Here is a 2275-nt window from a genome sequence, read left to right on the forward strand (position 1 = left end):
TCATGCGGAAGCTGCTTAAGCTTCTTAGTGCTGTGCTTTAACCCGCTGCGCCACCAGGGAGGGCCCTTTTGTTGTATTTTTAAAGGTTTATTTTACTTATAGAACTGGGGTACAGACCAGAGGTGTGAGGGGTGCAAATCTACTGAAATACACTGCTGAGGGGAGCAGCGGGCAGGCCAGGAGAGGTCTGCCGCGCCCCGCGGGTCACTCCCTGGCCGAGGGTGGCGCTGGTGCGGCGGCGGCTTTGGCTGCGCCGGGGCTCTGAGAGCAGCTTTAACTGCGGGGGGCTCCCCTGGGGGTGCTGAGGGGGTGAGGAACGGCTGCAGGCCGGACAGAGAGGAGCGTCCCAAGGCAGCGGTGGACTGGGGGTCCAGGGGAGCCTCAGCGCCCTCCGTAAGCGCCGCGGCCGGGCTCTCCCGCCGGAGACCAAGCCCTGCCGCGAGTCCCGGAAAGCGCCAGGCGGCTCCTGCTTCTTCCTTTAACTTTGTTGATGGCAAAACTGGAGTCGTGGGATTGGGGTGTGGATTCCATAAAGGCAACACATTGGCACTGAAGCGGCCACCGGTAACGCGACATACTGCTGCAGTGGCCGCCGGCAAGCCACAGCTCCGGGCACGCACCTCCCTTAGCACCGCGGCCGGCCGGCCGGCGGCACACCCTGGAGCCAAGCCATGCGGCCTCTTACTCAAAGAGCCCCGCAGGCACCCGGAGCAGCGCACCCCTAGGGAGGGGGCACCCCGCCCAGTCCCCACAGCCCGTGCCCCACGGCACAACTGTTCCGGCGTCGGTTTGGGCCGCCCTGGCGCCTCATCAGCACCCGAGGTTGGTACATCCCCCGACATCCCCGAAGGCTGCTGCCACGCCCACGCCCCGGCGTGAAGCGCAACCAGGTTCACACGAGCAGAGAGGGTGCCTGCCGGAAGACCAAAGGCTGGGACTCAGCCCAGAAGGCAAGATGCTCCCCAAGTCTTCAACCTGGACAGGAAAAAGTGCATGGACCACGAGCCAGGGCCGGTCACCTCCGACGGTGCTCCCAGCCCAAGCAGCGTCCAGCCCCTCGCTCCCTCTCCCCTTCCTCCCACGCGTCCTGCGGCCCTTCCTGGACCGAGCTGGACTCGTTGAGGCGGGCACTGGGCGGGTGCCTTTGGTGAGCCACACCCCGCCCCGGGGTGGGGGCCAGGCCTTGGTTAGCGCCCTAGGTGCTTGGTGAGGAGGCTGAGGCCCCAGTGAGGCTCCCGCCGCCCGGCTCCCAGCGGGCGTCAGCCTTGTCACCTGGGGGGGCGAGGGGGAGGGGCCGGCCAACAGGCAGGCCGGTGGGGTGTCCAGGCCCTGCGGGGGGGGTGTCACTGGCCGCTGGTGGGCCCCGGTTACGCCAGCCCCAGGCGGCATCCTGAACTCCACCGCCCCTCGAGGAAGTGGGGTCCACTGAGGGGCGACGTGGGCATCGCCAGCATCTGCTGTCTGGGGAAAAGCCGCCCCCAGCCCGCGCGGCCTCGGTGCAGGTTTGTCTCCGGGAGCTGCCGGGACCTAGGGGTAGCTGGGGTGGCGCGAAGCAGAGGAAGGGGAGCCCCTGGGGGGCGTCACCCCAAGGGCAGAGGCCGCGGGAGAGCCTCCAAGGATGGAGCGAGGAAGGACCAGCAAGACGGAGAGAAGGATCTGGGGCTCACGGCCTGAGGGTGAAGCTGGGGAAGGCGGGGCCAGGCGGCAGGCGGAAGCCAGCACACCCGTCTCGGGGACCCCGGCACAGGCGCCTGTTTCGGGAGGGGGTGCGGTCCCCCCGCACAGTGTCTCAGCACTCAAGAGGCGTCTCTCACCGCCTCTGTCTCCTTTTCCTGGGGAGCGGGCCGGCCCAGCAGCTGTGCTGGCCCCGGGGCCGGGTCTGCTGTGCCCCCGCCAGGGCATTCTGGGCAGCAGCGCGGTCAGCTTGTGCAGCTGGGCCAAGCGCTGCCTCTGTCTAGGGGCGCGGGTCAGGCGCCACCTGGGTCCTGGCAGCGCCGTGGCCCCGAGCCCACACCCAGCAAATTGAGGTGCACGTTCTGGCCAGAACCTGCCGCTCCAGGACGTGGCCACGAGACCACCCCACAGGCGCGTGGTGTCCGTGGGCCTAAGGAGAAGCCCAGTCCCGAGAGGTCTTTGGCAGCAGAACCCGTTTATTCAGCCAGGCGGCGTGGGCAGCAGAGCGTGCGTCCGCGGGGGCAGCCGGGCACGGACGCCAGTGGCCGCGAGGGACGGCAGAGCCGCGCACGACACTTGCCCAGAGTTCCAGCCGCAAGGG

At 68.6% G+C, this 2275-nt stretch overlaps 2 protein-coding genes across 2 annotated transcripts in view; both read right to left on the reverse strand.

The window, feature by feature from the left end:
• Positions 1 to 842, reverse strand: part of ENDOV (endonuclease V) — a 6887-nt gene extending 6045 nt beyond the window's left edge. The window contains exon 1 of the mRNA XM_012734564.1: positions 775 to 842. Coding sequence (XP_012590018.1) covers positions 775 to 842 — 68 coding nt within the window. The remainder of the gene's footprint in view (positions 1 to 774) is intronic.
• Positions 843 to 1195: 353 nt separating this feature from the next.
• Positions 1196 to 2275, reverse strand: part of RNF213 (ring finger protein 213) — a 48526-nt gene continuing 47446 nt past the window's right edge. The window contains exon 28 of the mRNA XM_012734565.1: positions 1196 to 1272. Coding sequence (XP_012590019.1) covers positions 1196 to 1272 — 77 coding nt within the window. The remainder of the gene's footprint in view (positions 1273 to 2275) is intronic.

This window comes from Condylura cristata, unplaced genomic scaffold (genome assembly GCF_000260355.1).
Source record: "Condylura cristata isolate star-nosed mole 26May11 unplaced genomic scaffold, ConCri1.0 scaffold00060, whole genome shotgun sequence".
Classification (NCBI taxonomy): domain Eukaryota; kingdom Metazoa; phylum Chordata; class Mammalia; order Eulipotyphla; family Talpidae; genus Condylura; species Condylura cristata.